Source organism: Stenella coeruleoalba, assembly GCF_951394435.1.
Source record: "Stenella coeruleoalba genome assembly, chromosome: 3".
Classification (NCBI taxonomy): Eukaryota; Metazoa; Chordata; class Mammalia; order Artiodactyla; family Delphinidae; genus Stenella; species Stenella coeruleoalba.
This window is the reverse complement of record NC_137148.1, coordinates 124,005,915-124,031,423: the sequence shown is the minus strand read 5'-3', so window position 1 is coordinate 124,031,423 and position 25,509 is coordinate 124,005,915. Positions and strand designations below refer to the sequence as shown.

At 37.2% G+C, this 25,509-nt stretch overlaps 1 protein-coding gene and 2 long non-coding RNA genes across 7 annotated transcripts in view; 2 read left to right on the top strand and 1 right to left on the bottom strand.

Annotated features, from left to right (window-relative positions):
• The window catches only part of LOC307183354, a 92,666-nt gene extending 83,469 nt beyond the window's left edge, over positions 1–9,197 (top strand). Inside the window, exon 4 of the long non-coding RNA XR_013827449.1 lies at positions 7,619–9,197. This is a non-coding gene — a long non-coding RNA (uncharacterized lncRNA). The remainder of the gene's footprint in view (positions 1–7,618) is intronic.
• SPINK5 (serine peptidase inhibitor Kazal type 5) overlaps positions 1–25,509 on the bottom strand; it is a 323,807-nt gene that overhangs the window by 11,750 nt on the left and 286,548 nt on the right. For all 4 annotated transcript variants that reach the window (XM_079915720.1, XM_079915718.1, XM_079915721.1 and 1 more), the window contains 9 exons: positions 23,615–23,663; positions 15,643–15,770; positions 14,932–14,992; positions 12,472–12,599; positions 10,796–10,907; positions 9,206–9,333; positions 5,517–5,589; positions 4,489–4,616; positions 4,257–4,335 (listed from right to left, as the gene is read on the bottom strand). In XM_079915720.1, coding sequence (XP_079771846.1) covers positions 4,257–4,335; positions 4,489–4,616; positions 5,517–5,589; positions 9,206–9,333; positions 10,796–10,907; positions 12,472–12,599; positions 14,932–14,992; positions 15,643–15,770; positions 23,615–23,663 — 886 coding nt within the window. The remainder of the gene's footprint in view (positions 1–4,256; positions 4,336–4,488; positions 4,617–5,516; positions 5,590–9,205; positions 9,334–10,795; positions 10,908–12,471; positions 12,600–14,931; positions 14,993–15,642; positions 15,771–23,614; positions 23,664–25,509) is intronic.
• LOC307183355 lies at positions 9,311–12,981 on the top strand. Of its 2 annotated transcripts, none has more exons than XR_013827450.1 (3): positions 9,311–9,521; positions 11,045–11,160; positions 12,474–12,981. It is a non-coding gene; the product is annotated as an uncharacterized lncRNA (long non-coding RNA). The 2 variants fall into 2 exon arrangements; XR_013827451.1 differs by having other exon boundaries at positions 12,448–12,981.

The window sequence follows — 25,509 nt, the reverse complement described above, 5'->3', positions numbered from 1 at the left end:
AGTTCAGTAATTAACAATCCCAAACATTTATGTACCTATAGTTTCAAAATATCTGAGGCAAAAATTGACTGACTGAGGGAGAAATAGGCAAATTTGCAAACATAAATGGAAATATTAACATACTTCTTTTTATAATTGATACCCCAGACAAAAAATATCAATGTATAATATTTGAAAAACAAAATTAACCAGCTTGACCTAAATGACATTTATAGACCTCTGTATCTGACAGCTGCAGACTATACATTCCTTTCAAGTGGACATGAAGTTGTTGCCAAAATAGACCATATTCTGGGTCATTAAGCCAGTGTTGATAAATTTCAAAATTGAAGTCATAAAATGTAAGTTTTAGGATCACAGTGGAATAATTATAGTAATAAATATGATAGCTATAAAATTCCTCAGTATTTAGAAATTAAGCAACACACTTCTAAAGAACTCATGACTCTAATCATAATGGAATGTAGAAGTGTTTTGAACTGAATGATAATGAAAATACAAAATATCAAAACTCAGTAGCTAACTCAGTGATTTGAAGGAGAGTTTTAAGTAAATACATAAAAAGTTTTAAAATCAATAAACCTCCATTTCAAGAAACTAGCAAATAATAAGCAAATTAAGCTCAGAGGAAATAGAAGAAAACAAATAATAAAGAAAAGAAATTTATGAAATAGAAAACAGAACAAAGCCAAACATTGGTTGTGTGAAAAGATTAATAAATCGATAAACTATTTACAAAATTGACAAAATGCAAGAAACACACATTAGCAATATTAAAAATAAAAAGTGGTACACTATATAAATATAGATATTAAAAGGATAATGTGGAAATGTTATTAATAACTGTGTGCCAATAAATTAGACCACTTAGATGGAATTAACAAATTCCTTGAAAACCACTTTCTGAGAAGAAATAGAAAATGTAATAGTAGTCTGTTGATAATTATTTCAGAGGCATAAAGAAGTATTTTCTAATTTGTTTTGTTAAATAATTCAAACATCTAAAGGGACTGTTTTAGACTCTGGTGAGTTCCTTATCAATAGAGATAATTCAGGGAGAGTTTAGACAAGCCCCTTCTAAGAATCACTGGTAAAGGTAGGACTGAACCAGGTATATCCTTAGTATTTTTCAGGTATCTGCTGCCCCAAGATTGAACTACTAAAATAAAGGATTATAAAGAAGCAACAAAGACAGAATTATGCTTCTCTTTTCTTACATAGCACATCAACTCTGAACAAATTCTCCACCTCCAAAACAGACTTAGGATTCATCCACTTCTCATGACCTCCACCACTACCACCATAGTATAAACCAGCCTCTGTGGATTACTGCTGTGGCTAACTAGCTGTCTAGCTTTTTCTCTTGTCCTTCTGCAGTGTATTTTCAATTCAGCAGGCAGAGGCATTCTTTCAAAACATAAATCACATCACGTCACTGCTCTTTTCAAAACCTTCATTCAGAATAATAGCTAACGCCTTTAAAATGGTCTACAAAATCCTACATAAGATGGCCTCCTGTTACTTTAATGATTGCCTCCTTTATAATTGTCTCTGTGGTCACTCTGTCAACTGTACTGGGCTCCTTGCTGTACTGTGATCCCTGCCTCAAGGCTTTGCTGTTCCTCTTCTTGGAATGTTCTCCCCTCACTTACATGTATGGAATTGATCCCTTTAGGAGGTGCAAATGTCACCTTCTCAGAGAGCTCTTACCTGTACAAGCTACTTAAAATTGTATCCCAGCATTTACTATAGCATTTTTCTACTTTATTTCCCCCTTGCTATTACATTTTATTTATTCGCATCATCTATGATCTGTGTTCTTCCAGTATAAACTCCATAAGTGTAGAGAGTTGTATCTGTTTTGTTTATGGCTATTGTTCTCATATGCACAGTAATGCTTGGAAAATAGTAGGTGCTTAATAATTATTTGTAGAATGCATAAATGATAGCTAAATAAATGACAAAATGAATAATGAATGTTGTTTTCTTCCCCAAGAGAAAGCTCAGCTCAAAACCAGGTTATTCAGGAGGAAGCATGATCGGGTTTCTGGTCTGCTGGTGATATCTTATTTCTTGATCTGGTGTTAATATCACAGATATGATCACTTAGTAATAGCTGTACACTTATGATATATACACTTTTTCTATATGACTATTATACTTCAGTAAAATGTTTTTTTTTAAATAACACATTTTGGGAGGGATAAATTGGGAGATTGGGATTGACATATACACACTACTATATATAAAATAGATAACTAATAAGAACCTGCTGTATAGCACAGGGAACTCTACTCACTACTCTGTAATGGCCTATATGGGAAAAGAATCTAAAAACAAAGAGTGGATATATGTATAACTCGTTCACTTTGCCGCATACCTGAAACTAATACAACATTGTAAATCAACTATACTCCAATAAAAATCTGAAAAAAAACCAGATTTTATTATTCACAAGAGCCAAGACACACACACACACACACACATACAGAGACACAGACAATGGACTATTATTCAGTCATGAGAAAAGGAAATCCTTCCATTAGTGACAACTTGGATGAATCCTGAGGGCACTGTGCTAAGTTAAATAAGTCAGACAAAGAAAGTCAAATACTGTATGACATCACTTATATGTGGAATCTAAAAAAGCTGAACTCATAGAAACAGAGAATGGACGGGTCGTTAACCAGGGGATGGTATTGGAGAAAATGGGAGACATTGGTCAAAGGGTACAAGCTTCTAGTTAAAAGATAAGTTCTGGGGCTCTAATATATGGTATGGTGATTATAGCTAATAATACTGTGTTATATACTCAAAGTTGGTGAGTAGATCTTAAATATTCTCACCACAAAAAAGGAATGGTAATTATGTGAGGTGATGGAGGTGTTAGCTAACACTATAATGGTAATCATTTTACATTCTTTAAGTCTATCAAATCAATGTGTTGTACACAAATTTACATAATGTTTTATGTCAACTATAGCTTAATAAAGCTGGGGGGAAAATAGCAGATTTTGTGAACAGCTCTTCTCCATGCTTAGGGATCCCTAGTATAGTGCCTAATTTACTAGAAATATGTAATTACTATGTATTTCACTAGTGTAACTCATCTATTATTCTACTTGATTTGGGAAAATAATTAGATAAAATTCATGTTTGATACCTTTCTTTCTTCTTTTTTTGGGTCATCAGATTAGGTGCTAAAGTCTCCCTTCTAGGACCCAATTCAAGATTGCACTTTGTGAATGAATATACTTCATGCTCTCATATCTTCTTTACTTCTTTCTACTCCTGACCTTGGCAAAGCTCTAAAAAAGCAATCCCATTAGGCTCAATGTAAATATAATAAGTATAAAATTACATATTTATATTTACATACGTATATAATCAGTATAAGTAAGTTCAGCATCGCATTCCAGGCTGTTGGGAAAAGGACTTGGTTTGGACGGGGAGTGGGAGGAAGTTGGGTGAAGAGCCTTTCTGGTCTGCTGAAAGAGTATTTCTTCTTGTTTGAAATTGCTAAAATAGATATTTTAAAACTTGAAAAAAAGTGATCAATATTAGAAATAGAATAGATATCCAGTAGAGATCATTTGAAGTTGTACAATAGTCTTTTCTCAAAGCTATTCATCTACCAAAATGCATAATTCCCAACGTGCTTTTCAAAAATGAACATTACTATTAATGTTTCATTTTGTGTAGTCAGTATAGAACTAATGAAAAGTTGCCTCATTAATGGGAAAACTTTCCTGGGGAAATTTCACTATTTCACTTTTCTAATTGAAGTCCATAGATGGATTAGAAGAGATTGTGCTGTTGTCATATTCTATGTGCTGCTATCATAAAGCATTGAACCTTATTTTTAAAACCCCCAATTGAATACAAGATGGCACTAGAATGCCAAGTCAAGAATTTATCATCTGGAGCTCCAAGCTTTTGATACTTTTTTTTCTTGTGTGTAATTTTGGCATCTATTTGCTTAATTGTTTTAAAACTTCAGAAAAAAAATCCACTTGATAATAACAATAATTTTACAATTACCACTGTTCCTGCAAATGTGTGGTAATTGCATCAGAGTTGCTCTTAGGGCATTGAATTCCATGCTGTTTCTTTGAAGTTCTGGCCGTGTCTTTCTTGTTTATCATTATATCCACAACGACTGGGACAGAGTAGGCATTCCATAAGTATTTGTTGAATGAATCAATCTTGCAACCAATCATCCAAATTTAAGTATAAGCACATCTAACATATATTACCTCTTTTCCATTGTTCTTTTCAACTGTGTTTGTCATGTAGTCCTGCTCTTTCGTTTTTCTTTTGGCTGCTTCCCTTCCCCTTGAAGAAAAACATGAGAAGAAACGCTTCAACTAAAGTGAACAAACACCTCAGGTGTGCTTTAAAAATAACTGTCATTTTCTCAAGCTGATGAGAAATGATTATTTCCTTTAAGACTCACAACTAAAGGCCCATTTTTGAAAAATAACTCACAGTTTTTCCTTACACATAGCACATATGTTGCCATGTGTCCTGCCATCTGGACCCTGGACAGGGTCACTTTCTTGGGTGCAAGTAAGTTGTCCATTTTCCATTTGACTTCTAAACTGATCACATACATCCTGAAAAGAAGGAAGGATTACATTGGAAATGGCTATTTTCACATAGTATTTGAGCTTGAAAATTGGAAGATTTTGACTCAGGAGTTGGGCAGCCACTTAACCTTGCTGTGGGAGGCTCTGTAATGGACCACAAAGGTGTCCAAGTTATAATTCCTGGAACCTGAAAATATGTAGCCTCACATGGCAAGCAGGAATTAAAGTTGAAGATGGAATTCAGGTTGCTAACCAGGTGACCTTAGAATGGAGAGATTATCCTGGATTATCTGGGTGGGCCCAGGGTAATCACAAAGATTCCTATGAGTGAAATAGGAAGGCAGGAAAATCAGTGTCAGAATGATGCAGCTTAAAAAAAAAAATCAGCTGGCCTCTGCTGATTTTAAAGATGGCCACAAGCCAAGGAATGCAGGCACTTCTAGAAATTTTTTAAAAAGGCAAAGAAATAGATCTTCCCCAGAACCTCCAAAAAGGAAAGCAGCCCTACTGACACCTCGGCTGTAACACAGTGAGACCCATTTAGGACTTCTGAACTCCAGAAATGTATGATGATGAATTTGGGTTGCTTTACCACTGTTGGTAGTAATCTGTTACAGCAGCCGAACCTCATTTTCCCCATCTATAAAATGAGGTTGAAAAAAAACTTAGTTGACCAGGCTATTGAGATACTTAAACTACTATTTATAAAACTGTTTTATAAAGTGTTAGACCGAAAGATTTCCATCTGGTGTTAAATTTCTACACTGAAAAAGTTATCAGGGATAGATATTCCCATTAATGATGACTTCTGATGTTCTAAGGGCAATATCCTGACTGGTAACATTGACAACCTCCTTCCACATTTTTGATAGTTAAGTAATGACTTACAGAAAGACCATTCTTGCCAAAACCTAGTTAATGATTCACCTTTCCTAATGCTGATTCATTCCCATTTGATCTGTTCCGAGAATTCTTTTTGTTTTCCTCTGCTTCTTTTTGCCTGGAAAAGAAAAGAGTCAGTAGTCATCTTGCAGACACATACTCAGATTTGGAAGGGGCCTTAGAGTTTATGTATACTAAACCACCTCCTTCACAGAGAACCTCTCTGCACCTCTCACAGATGGACAGTGACTTTGGTTATTAAGAAGCTCCCTCATTACAGGGTAGATATTCTAGGCAGATCAAGTCAAATTAATCTCAGAGTCTCCTTTATTTGTACCAAATTCATCTCCCTATAGCTTTCATCCTTTAGTTTTACTTCACATTCTCAGGAAAACACAGAACAAGCCTGCTGAATCCATTACCTCTTCCTGATATTAATCCTTTAGATATCTAAAGGCAAGTTTCAGGTCTCCAAGTCCGCCTTCCTCAGTTCTTTCACCTTTTTATCATAAGCTGTGGTTTTAATTCTTTACCAATTCACCATTCTTATTCCTCAATTTGTAGGTCAATCTATTATAGTACTATTTCAATTCATTATAATATCATTGGAGCCCAAGATAGAAAGAAGACAAGTGATATAGGAAGTACCTTAGGATCATGGTTTTTTGGGGTTTTTTTTTTTAACCTTTCACCTTTCTGATAAAATATTTATGCCAGTGGTTCCTAAGTTTTCATGTACATTAAGAATCAGCTACGAGATTTTTAAAATCAGATTCACCGTCAATCCCAACAATTTTACTGACAAGATCTACACTGGGATTCAGTAACCTGATTTTTAACAAGCAAGCCAGGTGATTCTGATGCAGTTGACCCAAGATCCAAATACTGCAGAACTCTAGTACACGTATTTCTCCTTCAAAGTTTCATTTGGTAGTGTATATATGTCCATGCCACTCCCTCACTTTGTCACAGCTTACCCTTCCCCCTCCCCGTATCCTCAAGTCCATTCTCTAGTAGGTCTGTGTACCAAACGTAAAATAGATAGCTAGTGGGAAGCAGCCGCATAGCACAGGGAGATCAGCTCGGTGCTTTGTGACCACCTAGAGGGGTGGGATAGGGAGGGTGGGAAGGAGGGAGATGCAAGAGGGAAGAGATATGGGAACATATGTATATGTATAACTGATTTACTTTGTTATAAAGCAGAAACTAACACACCATTGTAAAGCAATTATACTCCAATAAAGATGTAAAAAAAAAAGTTTCTTTTGGCTTTATGCTTAAAAGAAACGTGTATGAATGTATATAACATGAATGTGTGTGTGTGTGTGTGTGTGTGTATTTTACGGAGCTCCCTTTTCATATATAAGAAATAGGGAAGTGGTAGTAAATGTATCCTGAGGATTCAAACAAATATAATAAAGTCATGACATCTTAATCAAATACTAGGAAAAAGAGACCACCTGTAATGATTCAGTCTGGTGGAATTCAATCTACAATCACAGCTCTGCTCAAAAATCTCCAGTGGCTTCTGATCACACATAGAATAAAATCCAATGTCCTTCTCTTGGCCCAAAAAAGCCTTACATGATCTTTCCAAATTAATTTCTGCAATTTTCCACGCAGTAATCTTGAGACACAATGACCTCCTCTCTCTTTCCTGAGCTTGTGAATTTCATATATATATATACACAGAAACTTGCAGTGGCTCCTGCTCTGCCTGAAACTTTCTTCCTTCAGATGGCCAGCTGGCTCATTTCACTCCCTTTTTCAGGTCTCCCTTACTGTCAGGCTTTCCCCAAACACCATAAAGTAGCACCTCCAATCCCTTTCTGTTGCCTTACTCTGCTTTACTTATCAACACCTGGTCTTGTTATGTAGCTTTTTACTTCTTTGTTTATAATCTGTCTTTCCTATATTATAGTTCCATATGGCAGGAATTTTGTCTTGTTCACTTGAAGAGCACCTGTCCGTGAAGAGTGCCTATTATATAGTAGGCCATCAAAAACCATTTATTGTCAGATGCATGGGTTCCAAAGATTGTAAAATTATTTGATTTATGTTGTTAAATACTTTGTTATGTTGTTAAATATTTTGTTACCTGGAGTACCAGGTAAGTATCTTTTTGTTTTGTTTTTTGTGGTATGCAGGCCTCTCACTGTTGTGGCCTCTCCCGTTGCGGAGCACAGGTTCCGGACGCGCAGGCTCAGCGGCCATGGCTCACGGGCCCAGCCACTCCGCGGCATGTGGGATCTTCCCGGACCGGGGCACGAACCCATGTCCCCTGCATCAGCAGGCGGACTCTTAACCACTGCGCCACCAGGGAAGCCCCAGTTAAGTATCTTATAACATAGATGACATGGATTGTATCAGCAAAGTTTTATCTTAATAATTGTTTGCATCTGAGATTCATCATTTGTTCCTTCACAAAATTACCCACTATTAATATGTGATGCAGAAAGAAATAGTCATATGTGAAGAGCTATCTCAATTATGTACATCATACCTACGAAGTATGAGGTGTGCAAAGGGGCAACATAGGGTAGCATAAGAGATCATAATAGTCATTCTTTTATTGCTATTAATGGCGACACCTGTTATTTGCTGAACACTAATGACAGTGCTAATAGTGACCATTCACATTTTTTGTGCACCTCCTTTGTGCTAGGCACTGTGCTAAGAGTTTTACATAGTTTTTCTCATTTAACTTTCAAAAGAAACATCATGTGGCTACTATGATTATGGCTGCCCCACCCCCACTATAAATATGAGCAGATTAAAGCCTAGGGACGTGAAATAACGTGTCCAAGAACATGGAGCTGAAATAACCATATGATGCTAATACCCTAGCACTGCCCCATTCTGCCACCCTGCTTCTATTAAAGAATATTATGACATGGAATAAATACTAGGCTGGTATTCAGAAGAACTGGATTCTAGTTTCAGCTCTGAAGTCACTCCCCCATGAGACCTTGTACTTAAAGAAAAAAAATTCAGTTTTTCTCATCTGTAAAATGCAGCACTTGGAATAACTAGATTTTATCACATGGCCTGTAGTACCACAATCACAAGATTGTGATTTTTTTTCAAGGAGAAAAAAAATGTGTGTGGAGAAGCATTAAGTGCTCATTAAATGCATATCAATTAAATACCATAATTAATAACACTGTGATATATGCATCAAATTTTAGAACTATAAGTACCCATCAAGGTTACCTAGAAAACTACCTCAGTATACAGATGGGACCAATAGTGGTTATGTTACTTGCTGCAGTAACACAAATCAAGAGTGGCTGAGCTGGATCATTAACCACTCCAATCAGTACCATTCACCAAAAGAAAATAAATAGAAGGAACAAACCCTGGATTGTGCAATAAATGTGTCCCATACATACGACATGAAGCCACCCTCTTAAACTATGTTGGTTAACTATTCCAATGACCGTTGCAAACCATCCTTAGGATTTAGCCATGATGTGTTCTAAAGAGCAATTATCTACCATGATGACACAGTTCACAGAATTATGATAGAAAATAGAGTAGGAATCAGCCACTGATTAGCTGCCCTTACTAGGGCTCACTGTTCCTTAGGGGATGCAAGAGAAAGAGATAATATTTGAGAATTAACAAAAAGGGTAGTGTTCACGAAAGGAGCTATAGGCAAATGAGAAATAACCATTAATTCAGGAGGAACAGGTGGCTATCTTTTAAACATGCAGGTTGAGAGAATTACTTACAGTTTCTCTTTACACATGGCACACTTATTGTTGTATGATTTGCCATTTTCATTGCGTACAGGATCAATCTCCCGAGTACAGCTGAGTGGTCCATTTTTCATTTGTTTCCGATACTCAGCACATTGGTCCTGAAAGGGAAGAAGAGAGCAGGCCTCTTGGATGACTTGGTCTGTTGTATTGTTATTAAGTTTGTTAAATAATTTGAGTAAGAAGTTCTTGTCTATGTTCTCTTATAAGGCATGTAACATCTAGGATTGCTGTCTACAGAAGAGGAGGGGCTGGAATCATCCATATTCTAAGACATCTGTTGTCATGGGTAATGTTGCTTTTAAGGTTCTACAAAGGGAAATGATAAAGCTGGTTGGGATGTAATCGCACAAATCAAGGGTAAGCAGACTATAGCCTACAGGACTAATCTGTCCTGCTGTCTGTTCTTACATAAGAAGTTTCATATATAAAACTTGAAGCGCACCCTCATTCATTTAAATATTATTTATGGCTGCTTTCCCACAATAGTGGCTATTCAACAGAGTTGAATAGTTGCGACAGAGACCGTGTGACCCGTAATGCCTAAAATATTTGCTATCTGGCCTTTTACAGAAAAAAAAAATTTTGCTGACCTCTAATGTAGATAGAAGGGAGAAAGAAGTGCTGGGAGAAAGCACAGAATCATGCAAAATGCCAAGGAAGACAGGCTTGAGCAAATTATGAAGATAGAAAAAGGGTCTTAACAAGTCTATCATTTGAGAGTGAGAACTCAGGTTCCTACAGGAGAAAATATGGAAAAACAGAAAAGCCAAAATTTATCAAAGGCAGATATTGGGCCTGTGTCAGATCTGGAGGCAAAGAGATGGTCTTGATATCCCCAGGTCATAAGAATAGAAATAAGGTGGCTGTGATCTCAGGCAGTTGTGTTCACATGCACGAGGAGTGAGCTTACATGCAACACTGTCATGCTGACACTTAAAAAAAAAGTCTCAGGAAATGTGCTAAACACTTGCCTAAATTATTTTATTGTATCCCTGTAAGAGTAGTGCTAAGTAAGAAAAACTAGAGTTGAGTGAGATGAAGTGATTTATTCAGTGCTTTGCAAGTCCAAGTGGCATGGGTAGGATGATACCTCAAACTATCTGACTCGAAAACCTGTGCTCTTTCACCATATTATTCTGCCTAGGAACAATAGAAAATATACTTCCAAAAAGTGGCTCCATTCAGGGAAAGAGAGAATAATGAAAGGAAATGAAGAGCATGTGATGCTGATGTGGAACATCTCCACATTTATACCACTTACTCTCCTAGGATCATTTATTGGCCTGAAAGCTAGATGATATAAAGAGGAGTCAAGAGACTGGGGTCTGGTATTCATGTTAATTATTTCCAAGTTTAAAGAAGTCAAAGTGAGCCCTAGAGAAACTAAAAATTGCTCAGATACTACTCTACAGTCTTAAGGGGAAAATCCCCTTTCCTTCCAAGGATGCTTTCCAACTCAGCACTACACACATTCATAGCCTTTGACCATAGGGTCTGCCGGGGTCCCAGTGCCATTGAGTTGAGCCCACTCTGGTTATGGAAGTTAGAGGCTGCTCTCACCTCAGCTTTCCCTCTTCTGCCACGTTTGCAACCACTCCGTACAGCTTTTCTCTGATCTTCCTTTTCTTTTCTCTCCTTTTCTTTTCTCTTTCTTGCTTCATCTTCTTTCTGGCTGGAAATTGGAAAGTGGGAGGTAGGGAATAATAGATTACAGAGAGTGGAATGCATTTCTGTGAGTTTCTCATCATATGACCAGATTAGATTTGTATGGAATTCACCGGCATTTATTGAACACCTATTACATTGCAGGTCCTCTTCTTTGAAAATATCAATAGAAAGATGAATTATGTCACATCCTTTTGCCTGGAAGAGCTCTCATTGCAGTAGAAGAAAACCAGCGTTTACATAACCTCAAGCAAGACTAGGTGAGCAATTAATTAGCATTTTGTAAATGCTCATGTGAACCTCCAGCTGGATTTCTCTCAAATACCTCATGTTCAAAAGGTCCCAAAATAATTATCTTCTCTGCCAAATGTGTTCTTCCTCCTGGATTCTCTTTCACAAAGAACAAAACATTGGAGCCATCCCTAACCGCTCCCTCTCCTTCAGCTCGCATAGCTGTTGCCACAGGACGTTGGTTTCACTTTCAGTGTCTCCTATGTTGACCCACTCACCTTCTATTCTAGCTCCCTTGCTCTAGTTACCTCTCACTGGATTATTGTAATCCCCTACTACCGCCAGCGGTATTCTGAATTTTAGTCCCTTCCTCTTTTCTCCTTTTTACTGCTGACATATGAATCTTCCGAAAGGAACCATATTTACGCCACTTACTCTCCTAGCTGAAAAATTTTAGCAGCTTGCCACTGTATATAGAATTGACTTCAAAATCCATGATCTGGCATTCACAGTTGGTGAAGTGGGTAAGCTCTAACTAAACTAAAATGACTTGCTCTCTTTATGTACATACAGTACAGTTTCTTTAATTTTAGATTTTACTTACACTGTTCCTTTTTCCTCTCATTCCTTCCCATACTGTTCACATATGATCCAAATTACCAGATCTAGTTCTATTCTTCCATAAAACTTTCTATTAACGCTCCCTTTCCTAAACTACCATAACACACTGTATATATCATTTTTCACTTAGCAATTCCTCCTTTGTGTTATATTAATTTATGCCCATGTCTAAACCTTACTGAACTATATGATTTTTGGTAATACTGTTTCATTCAACTTTGTATAACCAACCGTTATACACATTACACATTGTACATGTTCAGCAAATGACTGTTAATGACAAATATTTTAGGTGTACTTCCAAACTTTGTGTAAAGCTATTTTTAGTTTCCTAGAAGTGTGATTGTTTTTTTTCCAAAAATGCAGGTAGAGGCGTTAGATTGATAGTAAAATCTGTGTATGTTCTTCCCGATGGGGATTACAAAATAATCCAGAAAAGGGATCCACCTGACAGCAAAGGGCTTAAGATTTTACCAAGAAAGATGGTGTGATCATTGTAAGGTGCTACCCCAGAACTAATGGAGAATGTAGTGTAATAACTTAGTCACCTATTGCCTATTTCTAGAATTGTGAATCTTAGCCTCTGTAAAGAGAGGTTCACCCCAAAATGCTTTAGAGATCATCATTTGTCATTTTTACATGTAAGGAAAGGACAAACACAATCTATATTATCTTCCCGGCTCTGCCACCCACAGCATGGGCTTCATCTGTGCACTCACAGGACTTCTTTGCACATGGCGCACTTGTTGCCATGGGTCTTGCCATCTGGGCCACGCACAGGATCATTTTCTCGAGTGCAGAAAAGACTTCCATTTTTCAGAAGGCGCCGAAATTCACTGCATGTATCCTAAAAGGAGGAGAAAAGGCAAGAGCTTGGGTATTTTCTTGGAAATTACTTTGTTGGGTCCCTACTAAGTGCTTCCTGGAAAAAAAAAAAAAAAAAAAAGAAAATGACCTATGAATGTTTCTTTCTGGCAACTGTTTTGTTCAAATCCTAGTAAGCACACAGGACTTAAAAAGAGGTTTCTGTTTCTTTGTCCTTGAGATATAGCCTCCAAATCCAGACTGAACCTGCAGTCACACACAAGCAAGAACCTCTTAATAAACTGGGTTCTCTGCAGACTGGTCACAGTCCTTAGTCAAGATTTTATTGTCGCTCTCTATTATATTATAATGCAATAAAAACACTGCACATGGCATAGAAGTTTAAAGAATTAAGGTTTAGGTAGAACTTTGAAGTTCACCTGGTGCAACCATCTGTACTACGTCTCAATCCCCTTTATGTCATGCCTGCCAAAAAGTGGTCTAATTTGCACTGGAATACCTGCAGTGATGAGTTCGTTACCCTCCAGATAGTTCATTCCAAAATTTCTTAAATCATTCCCACAGATTAGCCATAGTGCTACTTTGGGAGGATCTTGGAAAATATCTCTAATCAACCCTATAGGATCCTTATCCTTAGAGTTTTATTTTTCTAAGATGTCACTGCATGGGATGAATACGTTCTTTCAAACCAGTAAGCAAAGTCAACATATTTTACTTCCCTCAGAAAAATTGAGTATATTTTCCTTCCTGCACGCAGAAAGTCCTTCATATATTTGGAGAAAGCTTTCTTGTCCTTCTCCATAGCTCCCTATGTGCTTTTCCAAGAGCAAAGCATCCCCAGATACTTCAGTCTTTCTGTTCCAATCTGTTTCAGTCATTTGCACCATTTTGCATTCTTAATTCTTCCCTTTCAACATAATATTCCAGGTATGTCCAGACAAGCCCAATATGTTGACAGCTATATAATATCATTAGTTAGAATTCCATTCTGTCACCAAGAGACCTTGGATGAGGGGGTCTTGCCTCTCTGTGCCTCAGTTACCTCTTCTATAAAATGGAAATAATGATAGTATCTGTTTCACACAGTTAAAATAATAATGGCCAATATCTATTAAGTATTCAATATATGTGCTGAATTGTTATGAGAATAATGTGAAATAATGTATATCTGCTATATCTACAATGACTGACATCTAGGAAGTACTCAATAAATTTTAGCTTCAGAGTTATGAGGAATTGAGATAGAATAAGCAAATCACTTAAGATCATATAATTAATTACTGGTGGCAAGTAAGACTGAACTTGTGTTTTTTTCTGTATCTTTTAGTTCAAGTCAAAACTCAGTGAGGACAAGAGTGAGTTTTTTCCTAGCTTTCCTTCAAGGTTCACTGCCTGATTCCCTAACTGGTCATATTTAGCAAAAGAAATATGATATGAGAGGATAGTTTATGGATAGTAGCTAATGTGAAATCAGAAATCGTCTGATACTGAAGAATATTTTCTTATTGATGTTGAAAAGGGAAGCATATGAGCTCATATTATTTTTAAATTCAGGCTCACAATTGTGGGGAAAATAACTGTAAACAAACCAATCATACAGAATTCCAAGTGATACTTCATTATAGATTATTTTTAATATCAATAGTTTTTTGATGGGGGCAAGGAAATATCCACAAACCTGGAAAAATCTACCTGGAGTCATTCATTTTGAAACCAAGAAAATATTATTGGGGAAAGTTGCTCTTCTATTTTTCTGCCAACTGCTGACACCAGAGAGAATTAAAGTTAAAGCAAGGAACACACCTGGTTTGACCAAATGTGCTCATCCAAAGCTACATAGTGTGTTAGGAATAATGCTAGATTTGGTGTCAGGAAGTCTAAGTTTGAATTGTTTCTGTTTTGCAGCTGTGAGAACTTTGAAACAGTATGAAGATTCTGATACCAATAGTCTCACTACCTTTGTAAGCAAGTTCTTCCTCCTTCTGGATTTTAAATCTTCATTTAAAAATAGGGCATGGAGTAAATCAGAGGTTTGCAAACTATGGCCCATGAGCAAAATCTGGCCTACCACCTTTTTTGTGTAAGTAAAGTTTCATTGGAACACAGCCATGCCCATTTATCTGCATATCATCCATGGCTGTTCTAGAGCTACAATAGCAGAGTTGAGTAGTTGTGACAGAGACTGAATGGTCACAACCTAAAATATCTACTGTCTGGCCCTTTAAGAAAATTTTATCAACCCCTGGACTAACTAAACCTTGAGTTCTCTCACATAGGCCTTCAGTGATTCCATGAGTTATTTTTAAAGAGAAACTGCAAACCGCATTGTGGTATGAAGCTTCCAAGATAACTACCTTTTCAGCTCCTCTCTTAGGTCTTTTGGATTCAGCTTCTTCTTCTTTTGCTTCTTGCTGGCTATAAGAGAAAGGCAGGGGGAACAATCATTCCTAGTACCCAATACATATTATCCTAAAGGGGAATCTCTCTTGATAGATATATTCCATTACTTGTACACCTATACCAACTTAGCTTGGGAGTAGAAAGGTAAATGTACACCTCTCCATATTGTTCTTCTTGTTTTTAGTATTGCTTAAAGAGTAAGACACATATGCCATGGCCAGACAGTAAATAAATTTTCACTACTCTGTTTATTTTGGAAAACAAAGGTATCGGCCTTCTCCTCAGAAAGCAACTAGGATACTTAAAAAATGACTAAATATTAGCAAATTTTTAATTTGCTAGCACCCAGTGATTACATCTTTGGATTATTCATGACAGTATGTACGCAGAGAACAAAAATTCCAATCCTTATATGCCATTAACTCTGGAGGAGTTTCCTCTTAGCACATGGTCCTCCCTTAATGGCAATTCAGGTACCTTTCAGAACACTGAGAACAGTACAAAGAAATGCACCGAGTATATGGCTTTGTAAGAGTAAATCCCCAAACTCAGTGCAAAGATAGCCATCTGCCTCCTAGAAAAAACCTTCAATATCATCTCTCTTGCCCACCACAGGCCTGTCTTCTCCGACACTCAGCAGGAGCAGTGACTGCAGGTCTACTCACAAGAAGGCTGCACACATGAAGCAGGTGTTGCCGTGGATTTTCCCATCTGGGCCCTCGATGGGGTCGTTCTCTGTGGTGCAGGGAAGACGTCCGTTCCTCACATAGTTACGGTATTCACGGCACAGCTCCTGCCAAGTGAGGGAGGGTTTAAGAATCAGGTAACTAGGGCTTCCCTGGTGGGGCAGTGGTTGGGAGTCCACCTGCCGATGCAGGGGACGTGGGTTCGTGCCCCAGTCCGGGAAGATCCCACATGCTGCGCAGTGGCTGGGCCCATGAGCCATGGCCGCTGAGTCTGCACGTCCGGAGCCTGTGCTCCACAACGGGAGAGGCCACAGCAGTGAGAGGCCCGTGTACCACACACACACAAAAAAATAGAATCAGGTAACTAAATATTGAAAGCTTCCTCCACATTACCCCTCTGAAAACTATGATATAATGTCCCAAACGTAATGGATGCATCAAGAAGACGATGCAGAAGGTTAGTATTAGCCAGATGCTGTTCAGAGGCCTAGGTCACACATTGTTTGGAATATGAGATTGCTGTCACTTATCTAATTATAAAACCTTCAATTTACCCGAATATTATTCTGGGCTAGGCACTGTGAGAGATACAAAAAAGAATGATTTATTGTCCCTTTCGTAAAGCAATTTGTGGTTGGCAGAATAATAGCTCCTGCCCCCAAATTTGTCCAAGTCCTGATATCCAGGACCTGTGAATATATTGCAGGGCAGGGGGGACTTTGCAGATGTGTTTAAGTTAAGGACCTAGAGATAGGGATATTATCCTGGATTATCCTAGTATGCCCAATGAAATCAAAAGGGTCAGTCCTTAAAACTGGAAGAGTAAGACGGGAGAGAGTGAGAGGGAGATATGACTACAGAAGAACAATTAGAGATGCAATGTTGTTGGCCTTGAAGATGATGGAAACAGTCCAGGAGCCAAGGAACATGAACGCCCTCTAGAAGCTAGAAAAAGCAGAGACATTCATTGCAGAGTTCCTGGAAAATGAAGAAAATATGTTCTCAGAGTGGTTTCCTATCCTCCCTACACTTTTGTCTATTATGAAGACAAGTAATGCAGAGTAAGAAGTAAAAAGAAAAGTGATTACATGTAGCAGTAAGTCAGTAAGCATTTAAAAGTCTTCTATCGGGGCTTCCCTGGTGGTGCAGTGGTTAAGAATCCACCTGCCAATGCAGGGGACACAGGTTCGAGCCCTGGACTGGGAAGATGCCACATACCACGGAGCAACTAAGCTCGTGCGCCACAACTACTGAGCCCGCCTGCCACGACTACTGAAGCCTGCACAGCTAGAGCTCGTGCTCTGCAACAAGAGAAGCCACTGCAGTGAGAAGCCTGCGAACCACAATGAAGAGTAGCCCCCCCCTCACTGCAACTAGAGAAAGCCCGTGTGCAGCAACGAAGACCCAATGCAGCCCAAAATAAATAAATAAATTAAATTAAAAAAATAAAAGGCTTCTATCATAGACTCAGAATTGTGATGTCACTATAGTGGATCTGTAAATATTTACCATCAGCATTCTTTTGAGGGTGCTTAAATATTGGTGCAGGAGAAGGCTGATAAAATTGGTGGAGAGCAATATAAAATATATATGTTTATGATGTGTTGCACATCACAGTCTATAAAAGCTAGGAAAGATCAAGGTGAGGAGATTCAACAGGCCTGGAAGGGGAAGCTTCCTGGAAAAACTGAGAGTATACATACAGGATAAACCCTAGGAAAAACACACCAAGGCACATATTAATCAAACTAACAGAAACTAAATTCAAAGAAAAAATATTAAAAACAGCAAGGGAAAACCAAAATATAACATACAAAGGAATCCCCAGAAGGTTATCAGCTGATTTTTCAGCATAAACTCTGCAAGCCAGAAGGGAGTGGCCGGATATACTTAAAGTGATGAAAGAGAAAAACCTACAACCAAGATTACTCTACCCAGCAAGGATCTCATTCAGATTTGATGGAGAAATCAAAAGCTTTTCAGACAAGCAAAAGCTAAGAGAATTCAGCACCACCAAACCAGCTTTACAACAAATGCTACAGAAACTTCTCTAGGTGGGAAACACAAGAGAAGAAAAAGACCCACAAAAACAAACCCAAAACAATTAAGAATATGGTAGTAGGAACATACATATTGATAATAACCTTGAATGTAAATGGATTAAATGCCCCAACCAAAAGACACAGACTAGCTGAATGTTTACAAAAACAAGACCCATATATATGCTGCCTACAAGACACCACTTCAGACCTAGGGACACATACAGACTGAAAGTGAAGGGATGGAAAAAGATATTCCATGCAAATGGAAATCAAAAGAAAGCTGGAGTAGCAATACTTGTACCAGATAAAATAGACTTTAAAATGAAGACTGTTCCAAGAGATAAGGAGGGACACTACATAACGATCAAAGGATCAATCCAAGAAGAAGATATAACAGTTACAAATGTTTATGCACCCAATATAGGAGCACCTTAATACATAAGGCAAATGCTAACAACCATGAAAAGAGAAATCGACAGTGACATGATAATAGTAGGGGACTTTAACACCCCACTTACACCAATGGACAGATCATCCAAACAGAAAATAAATAGGGAAGCACAAACTTTAAATGACACAATAGACTAGATAGATTTAATTGATATTTATAGAACATTCCACCCGAAAGTGGCAGAGTACACTTTCTTTTCAAGTGCACATACAACATTCTCCAGGATAGATCACATCTTAGGTCACAAATCAAGCCTCAGAAAATTTAAGAAAATTGAAATCGTATCAAGCATCTTTTCTGACTATAACGCTATGAGACTGGAAGTCAATTAAAGGAAAAAAACTGTAAAAACCACAAATACATGGAGGCTAAACAGTGTGCTACTAAATAACCAAGAGATCACTGAAGAAATCAAAGAAATTAAAAAATACACAGAAACAAATGACAAGGAAAACACGACAACGCAAAACCTATGGGATGCAGGAAAAGCAGTTCTAAGAGGGAAGTTTATAGCATTCAATCTCACCTCAAGAAACAAGAAAAATCTTAAGTAAACAATCTAAACCTACACTTAAAACAACTAGAGAGGGCTTCCCTGGTGGTGCAGTGGTTGAGGGTCTGCCTGCTGATGCAGGGGACACGGGTTTGTGCCCCGGTCCAGGAAGATCTCGCATGCTGCGGAGTGGCTGGGCCCGTGAGCCATGGCCGCTGAGCCTGCGCGTCTGGAGCCTGTGCTTCGCAAGGGGAGAGGCCACAACAGTGAGAGGCCCGCGTACCGTGCGGAAAAAAAAAAAAAAACAACTAGAGAAAGAAGAACAAAGACAACCCAAAGTCAGTAGAAGAAAAGAAATCATAAAGATCAGAGCAGAAATAAATGAAATAGAAATGAAGAAAACAATAGGAAAGATCAATAAAACTAAAAGCTGGTTCTTTGAGAAGATAACAAAATTGGTAAACCCTTAGCTAGACTCATCAAGCAAAAAAGGGAGAGGATGCAAATCAGTAAAATTAGAAATGAAAAAGGAGAAATCACAAATGACACTGCAGAAATACAAAGGATTATAAGAGACTACTACAAACAACTATATGACAATAAAATGGACAACCACGAAGAAATGGACAAATTCTTGGAAAGGTACAATTTTCAAGACTGAACCAGGAAGAATTAGAAAATATGAACAGACCTATCAATATAAACAGTAATGAAATTGAAATCGTAATTAAAAATCTTCCAACAAACAAAAGTCCAGGACCCGATGGCTTCACAGGTGTATTCTATCAAACATTTAGAGAAGAGCTAACACCCATCCTTCTCAAACTCTTCCAAAAAATTGCAGGGGGAGAAACTCCCAAATTCATTCTATGAAGCCACCATCACCCTGATACCAAAACCAGAAAAAGATATCACAAAAAAAGAAAACTATAGACCAATATCACTGAGGAACATAGATGCAAAAGTCCTCAACAAAATACTAGCAAACAGAATCCAACAGCACATTACAAGTATCATACACCATGATCCAGTGGGATTTATCCCAGGGATGCAAGGATTCTTCAGTATATGCAAATCAATCAGTGTGGTACAGCACATTAACAAATTAAGGAATAAAAACCATATGATCATCTCAATAGGTGCAGAAAAAGCTTTTGACAAAGTTCAACACCCATTTATGATAAAAACTCTCCAGAAAATGGGCATAGAGGGAACCTATCTCAACATAATAAAGGCCATATATGACAAAGCCACAGCAAGCATCATACTCAATGGTGAAAAACTGAAAACATTTCCACTAAGATCAGCAACAAGACAAGGATGTCCACTCTCGCCACTCTTATTCAACATAGTTTTGGAAGTCCTAGCCATGGCAATCAGAGGGAAAAAAAGAACTAAAAGGAATACAAATAAAACTGATACAAGGAATACAAATAAAACTGTCATTGTTTGCAGATGACATGATACTATACATAGAGAATCCTAAAAATGCCACCAGAAAACTATTAGAACTAAGCAATGAATTTGATAAGGTTGCAGGATACAAAATTAATGCACAGAAATCTCTTGCATTTCTATACACCAACAATGAAAAATCAGAAAGAGAAATTAAGGAAACACTCCCATTTACCATTGCAACAAAAGGAATAAACTTATCTAGTAATAAACCTGACTAAGGAGGCAAAAGACTTGTACTCAGAAAACTATAAAACACTAATGAAAAATATCAAAGATGACAAAAACAGATGGAGAAATATACCATGTTCTTGGATTGGAAGAATCAATATTGTGAAAATGACTATACTACCCAAAGCAATCTACAGATTCAGTGCAATCGCTATCAAACTACCAGTGGCATTCTTCACAGAATTAGAACAAAAAATTTTACAATTTGTATGGAAACACAAAAGAACCCGAATAGCCAAAGCAATCTTAAGAAAAGCAGAGTTGGAAGAATCGGGCTCCCTGGCTTCAAATTATACCACAAAGCTACAGTAATAAAGACAGTATGGTACTGGCACAAAAATAGAAATATAGATCAGTGGTACAGGATAAAATGCCCAGAGATAAACCCACACACATACGGGCACCTAATTTACAACAGTGGAGGCAAGAACATACAATGGAGGAAAGACAGCCTCTTCAATAAGTGGTGCTGGGAAAACTGGACAGCTACATGTAAAAGAATGAAATTAGAACACTACCTAACTCTACACAAAAATAAACTCCAAATGGATTAAAGACTTAAATGTAAGACCAGACACTATAAAACTGTTAGAGGAAAACATAGAAGAAACACTCTATAACATAAACCATAGCAAGATCTTTTTTGACCAACCTCCTAGAGTATTGGAAATAAAAACAAAAATAAACAAACGGGACTTAATTAAACTTAAAAGCATTTGCACAGCAAAGGAAACCATAAACAAGACAAAAAGACAACCCTCAGAATGGGAGAAAGTATTTGCAAATGAAACAACAGACAAAGGGTTAATCTCCAAAATATACAAAGAGCTCATGGAGCTCAATATCAAAAAAACAAACAATCCAGTTAAAAACTGGGTGGAAGACATAGACATTTCACCAAGGAAGACATGCAGACGGCCAAGAGGCACCTGAAAAGATGCTCAACATCAGTAATTATTAGAGAAATGCAAATCAAAACTACAATGAGGTATCACCTCAGGCCAGTCAGAATGGCCATTATCAAAAAATCTAGAAACAGTAAATGCTGGAAAGGGTGTGGTGAAAAGGGAACACTTGTGCACTGCCGGTGGGAATGTAAATTAATACAACCACTATGGAGAACAGTATGGAGTTTCTTTAAAAAACTAAAAATAGAACTATCATACGACCCAGCAATCCCACTATTGGGCATATACCCTGAGAAAACCACAATTCAAAAAGAGACATTTACCACAATGCTCATTGCAGCACTATTTACAATAACCAGGACATGGAAGCAACTTAAGTGTCCATTGACAGATGAATGGATAAAGAAGATGTGGCACATATATACAATGGAATATTACTCAGCCATAAAAATAAACGAAATTGAGTTATTTGTAGTGAGGTGGAGGGACCTAGAGTCTGTCATACAAGTGAAGTAAGTTAGAAAGAGAAAAACAAATACTGATGCTAACGCATATATATGGAATCTAAAAAAAAAAAATGGTACTGATGAACTTCGTTGCAGGGCAGGAATAAAGATGTAGACATAGAGAATGGACTTGAGGACACAGGGTGGAAGGGGGAAGCTGGTGCAAAGTGAAAGTAGCATTGACGATATATACACTACCAAATGTAAAATAGTTAGCTAGTGTGAAGCAGCCGCATAGCACAGGGAGATCAGCTCAGTGCTTTGTGATAACCTATAGGGGTGGGATAGGGAGGATGGGAGGGAGGTTCAAGAGGGAGGGAATACGGGGACATATGTATGCATATGGCTGATTCACTTTGTTGTACAACAGAAACTAACACAGTATTGTGAAGCAATTATACTCCAATAAGGATCTATTAAAAAAAAAGAAAGAAAGACATATCTGAAACAAAGATATGGGGGAGAGAACAAATATGAAAGTATGATGCCTGGAGAAACTGACACCTTTCTGGGAGTTACTTGATAAAGTCCAGGGATGGGGGATGCATATTTGAAACAGAAGAGTAACAATGGGAGTGGAGAGGAGGAGGAATGTGTTAAGACCATTTGAAAAATCTAATAGGATTTAGAAACTGATCAAACATTATGGATAAAACAAATTTTCAATTCTGAATTACTAATAAAAAGATGGTTCCAGGTAACAGAAAGTTACTGAGAAAATGAATCAGTTTAAAGGCAACATTTTAAACTGTCAACTTCCCCCCCCAAATTATTAGGCTTATACTTTTGAAGCTGTTGTTAGGAAACAGAATAAATAAAGGTAAACCTTGTGTAAGGCTATGTGAGAGTAATCCTACATCTATGTAAAGACAGACTTTGCTCTGCTACTTATAAAATTGTAAAATTATAGAAATGTGAAGTAGATTAAAAATAATTAGAAAGTCAAAGGATTTAATTAATAGTCATAATTGAAAGTGAAAATACTAGTATTCCTCCATAGCTGGGTGCTGACAAAGATCAACTATGATAATATATGTGCTCTTTGTTTTGTAAATTGAACTAATGTGAATGATAGGGATGTTGTACTCTCTTTAAAATAGCTAAGAGGTAGGAATTATGTAACCTGAAATTAGTAAATTGTAAAAATTGATAGTAATAACCTGTGCCTGACAACAGAAATCTTAAGAAAAGCCAAATAAGTTAAACTCCATTTTTAATGAACTAAACCTTAAATTTTGAATTATCATGAAATAAAATTGATACTCAGGAAACTTGTACTTAAGACTTTTTTTTCCAGGTTAAAGGTTATATTTATTCATTTTTTAAATTAATTTTTATTGGAGTATAGTTACAATTTTTAAATTAATTTTTAATTTTTTAAATTAATTTTTATTGGAGTATAGTTACAATTTTTATTGGAGTATAGACTTACAATGTTTGTTAGTTTCTGCTATACAGCAAAGTGAATCAGTTATACATATACCTATATCCACTCTTTTTTGATTCTATTCCCATATAGGTCATTACAGAGTATTAAGTAGAGTTCCCTGTGCTATATAGTAGGTTCTTATTAGTTACCTGTTTTACATATAGTACTATGTATATGTCAATTCCAGTCTCCCAATTTATCCACCCCCATTTCCCCTTTGGTAACCATAAGATTGTTTTCTACATCTGTGACTCTATTTCTGTTTCATAGGTTCATTTGTACCATTTTTTAAGATTCCACATGTAAGCGATATCATATGATATTTATCTTTCCTGTCCCAAAAAAACAGGAAAACATTTATGCTAATGAGATATCTAGAATGTTATTGCAGAGAAAAAATGTCAGGGTATAATATAAGAATTTGTGAGAAGATTACCTTTGCAGTTTGTCTTTTAGCCTTTGCTCTTGCTCTTTCTTCTTGTTGACTGTAAGAAACAGGAAAAAAGAGAGACAGAAGAATCTTAATACAGTAGTATAGATTCTTAACATTCACAGGTTGATCATTCATTGCTTTGATTATTCTCAAGCAACTCCAAAGATCCACTCATAGTAGGTGTAATTTTATTGGGTAATAATTAGAATGATTTACCACATCTCAAGAGAATGGTGTTCAAGGGAAAACCCCTTAATTAATGAGTAAACCTATTTAGCTTCCCAGCAAATATCCTGGAATAGGACTTTCTTATTTGCTGATTCTTTTTCATCTGCAAAAGGTGCAGAACTCTTTATAAAGTGGTGATATTTAGCTTCTGGGAGGCAGTATAGCATGGTGATTAAGAAGAAAGTTAAGAAGAAAGACTCTGCAGCCAAATAGAATAAGGAACACAAAAAGTGTCTTAACCTCTCTGTGTTTTCCTCATCTTTAAATGGGGAAATGGAGTGGAGGGATAGAAGAGGTCATAAGAATACTTCTCTCATAGGACTGTTGTGAGCATTAAATAAGTTGATACATGTAAAGCAGTTAGAATTAGTATCCGGTACATAATAAAGTGATTGATAAAAGTGATTGTCATCATCAGCATTGTAAGCATTATTGAAAGTGAACACTCCAAAAACAGGCATATTGGTCTTCCCTGGTGGTGCAGTGGTTAGGAATCCGCCTGCCAATGCAGGGGACACGGGTTCGAGCCCTGGTCCGGAAAGATCCCACATACCGCAGAGCAACTAAGTCCGTGTGCCACAACTACTGAGCCTGCACCCTAGAGCCCCCAAGCCACAACTACTCAGCCCACGTGCCACAACTACTGAAGCCCGTGCTCCTAGAGCCCGTGTTCTGCAACAAGAGAGACCACCGCAATGAGAAGCCCGTGCACCGCAAGGAAGAGTGGCCCCCTGCTCACCACAACTTGAGAAAGCCCGTGTGCAGCAGTGAGGACCCAACACAGCCAAAAATGAATAAATAACTTTTATTTATATAAATAAAATAAATAAATAAAAACAACAAAAAAACAGGCACATGATGAAAATGAAATGAGAGTAATAGCTGTTAACCATTTTGGATGAGTAACAGTGTTAGAAATTGAGTTTAATATACTCAGTCTGCAGCATAATTAGATCTATAATGCAGATAATTCAATCATGTTGTAGAGACAAATAATTTGCTAAAACGTTTTCATACGTTACAGTCAACGTAAAAACTGCTCATTGATCAACTTAAAACTTTTTTAAAAGTTGAAAACACTATTTGTATATGATATTAAAGTGTTTAAGAAATGACTATGGAGGGAAGTATGGTTCTTAAGAAAGGCAATAGCCTTTGCTAACATATCCATAAAATATGAGGCAATAAAATTTTAGTTGGATAAGGAATTTTTATATTGATGGAACAAACTAAAATAGCTCCAAAATTGTGGGGTTTCTTATACTTCTTTATATGGATACTGATCCAAACTTTACTGTGAGTCTAAGTTGACTATAAAATTTAAGAAGCATTTTCTTTGCATAATGAAAACTTGTCAGAGGAAACAGCAGAGATGACCACTAGGTGGCAGACTTACTTCCTCATCTCTGAAAGATTAAGGTAAAGAAAAACAGACTGAGATGAGCGTAACAGGCAGATGTTACTACCAGAAGTTGATAATGGCTTTGCTAAATAATTATACCCTGTCTACACCCTACATTGAGAAATCTTATCATTTTCTTCATTTTTCCTGGGCCGAAATTTCCATCATTCTCATCTTCTCTGGGCCTTAATTTTTTTCCATCTATAACTTGGGATAATACAGAACCCATTTCATACGGTTGTTGTGAAGATTAAATGAGATTGGGTAG